General features: G+C 28.9%; 1 protein-coding gene across 2 annotated transcripts in view; it reads right to left on the bottom strand.

Moving 5' to 3' along the window:
* Window positions 1–1,949, bottom strand: part of LOC107679945 (F-box-like/WD repeat-containing protein TBL1XR1-B) — a 30,843-nt gene that overhangs the window by 7,978 nt on the left and 20,916 nt on the right. Inside the window, exons 5-6 of one of the 2 annotated variants that reach the window (XM_016475675.1) lie at window positions 1,669–1,801; window positions 650–791 (exon numbers count right to left, since the gene is read on the bottom strand). The exons of the other annotated variant lie outside the window; for it this stretch is intronic. Coding sequence (XP_016331161.1) covers window positions 650–791; window positions 1,669–1,801 — 275 coding nt within the window. The remainder of the gene's footprint in view (window positions 1–649; window positions 792–1,668; window positions 1,802–1,949) is intronic. 2 annotated transcript variants of the gene reach the window in all.

Here is a 1,949-nt window from a genome sequence, read left to right on the forward strand (position 1 = left end):
TATATATATATATATATATAAACTAAACACAAATATATAAATATAATATAAAATAAATTCATGTATAAATTCTGTCATTTCAGAAGATTGAAGAACCAAAATTTTTATAGCACTATTAAAAAGTTAAGTTAAAGAACAGAATGATCTTCAGGGATGAATTTATTTATTCATTCATTCATGTGACTTTTTTTCACTTGGATAACTTTTTTTTAAATATCTCAGTAATGGCAATTTCTCATGGATTTCTATTCAAAATATTTTAAAGCTTGACAAAACTAGAGCAATGTATATTCATTATTGAAACTTCCATGATTTCTTAAGATTTTATTAATTTCCAAGATTTTTTTAAATTAATTTTCCAAAAATTTCCAGGTCTGGAAATCTCACTTTTAAATTTCATATTCATACTTTTAAAATTCATGTTTCCAGGCTATCCTGGTTCTTAAATAGAAGTGAGAGTTGTTGAGGGACGAATTAAAATAAGAAACATTATGCCAGTTTTATTGATTTTTATTTGGATGGATGGATGGATAGATAGATAGATCTAGATTTTTAGTTGTTGTAGCTCATTTAAAAGCTTGTTTTGTCTGGTTTTAGGTCGTTTTAAGCGTCTTGCGGCCCCGGATTGAATGTTTAGCAGCGCACTCACGTTCCAGTCTAGCGAGGTCACGTCTTTGTTGCTGGGAACATCCTGACCTCCCTCTCGGATGCAGTGCCGCAGGACCAGCTGAGTCGAGCCGCTGCTGCTGTTCTCAATCAGGTTCCATATGCGTGCCGTCGAGTCGCCAGAGCTGCCAGATAAACCAGACAAATAATGCAATAAACATCACCGTATTTCCCGATCGATTGATTACATTAAGAATTGATCATTTTTTTGTATAACAAGTTTTCTGGAATGTTAAGTTTAAGATCTAATTAAATATGCACACATTTTTGCATACACACACACAAATACACAAAGTGCAATAAAATAAACACTTAAATGTGTATTTTGGCTGTTTTCTTTCCACTACTGTAAAACCAAACAGTGTCCTGCTTGTAGTGTCTTTTTTTTTATTTTATTTTTTTACTTATATTATGAATTATAAATCAACATTTAAAAATAATGTACTTAAAATGCTGCTTTAAAAAAAAAAATAGTACAATATTACAACATTAAAAACAATAAAATATTAAATAAAAAAATGTTTTAAAATCAAAATTAATAAAAAATATCCTTAATAAAAATAAATAAAATATAATAAAATTTATAAATAAAAATAAATGAATAAAATAAAAATAAAATAAAATAACAAAATTAATAAAAAATAAAATATAATTAATACAAATAAATTAATACAAAATAATTAAAATCAAAATGAATAAAAAATAAAATTAATTTAAAAAATGAATAAAATAATTAATAAAAAATAAATTAATAAAATATAATTAATACAAATAAAATAACAAAATTAATAAAAAATAAAATTAATGAAAAATAAAATATTACAATAATTATTGAATATTTGAGCCCCAACATTTATGTCTATCATGTTATTTCAGAAAAGCATTTGATGCAGTTCAAGCCATTTCACAATAGAGAAAAATCAATGGTTCCAGTGCGAGTCGTACAGACTCATAACAGCATCAGAAATCCTTCTTGAGGTCAGAGAGGTCAGCTGGACTCACCCTGAGGCCAAGAGGTCAGTGACAGGGTTCCAGGCGCAGATGAAGACCTCCGACTCGTGACCTCTCAGCACCATGGCTTTATTCTGAGGGATCTCCACATCCACATCCATGTCCATCATGTCTGCATGGTTATCTGTAAAGATAGATGGTCGTGAGGAATTACACTGACTAACACACAGGTGTCACATGACATTCATCATTGAGAGAAAAACAGTTCTTTGATTCACAGCCGCAGTACATAATGGAAAGCTACAACATTCACACCATTATGTGACATTTCA

Source organism: Sinocyclocheilus anshuiensis, unplaced genomic scaffold (genome assembly GCF_001515605.1).
Source record: "Sinocyclocheilus anshuiensis isolate Anshui unplaced genomic scaffold, SAMN03320099.WGS_v1.1 scaffold244, whole genome shotgun sequence".
In the NCBI taxonomy this organism is placed as follows: domain Eukaryota; kingdom Metazoa; phylum Chordata; class Actinopteri; order Cypriniformes; family Cyprinidae; genus Sinocyclocheilus; species Sinocyclocheilus anshuiensis.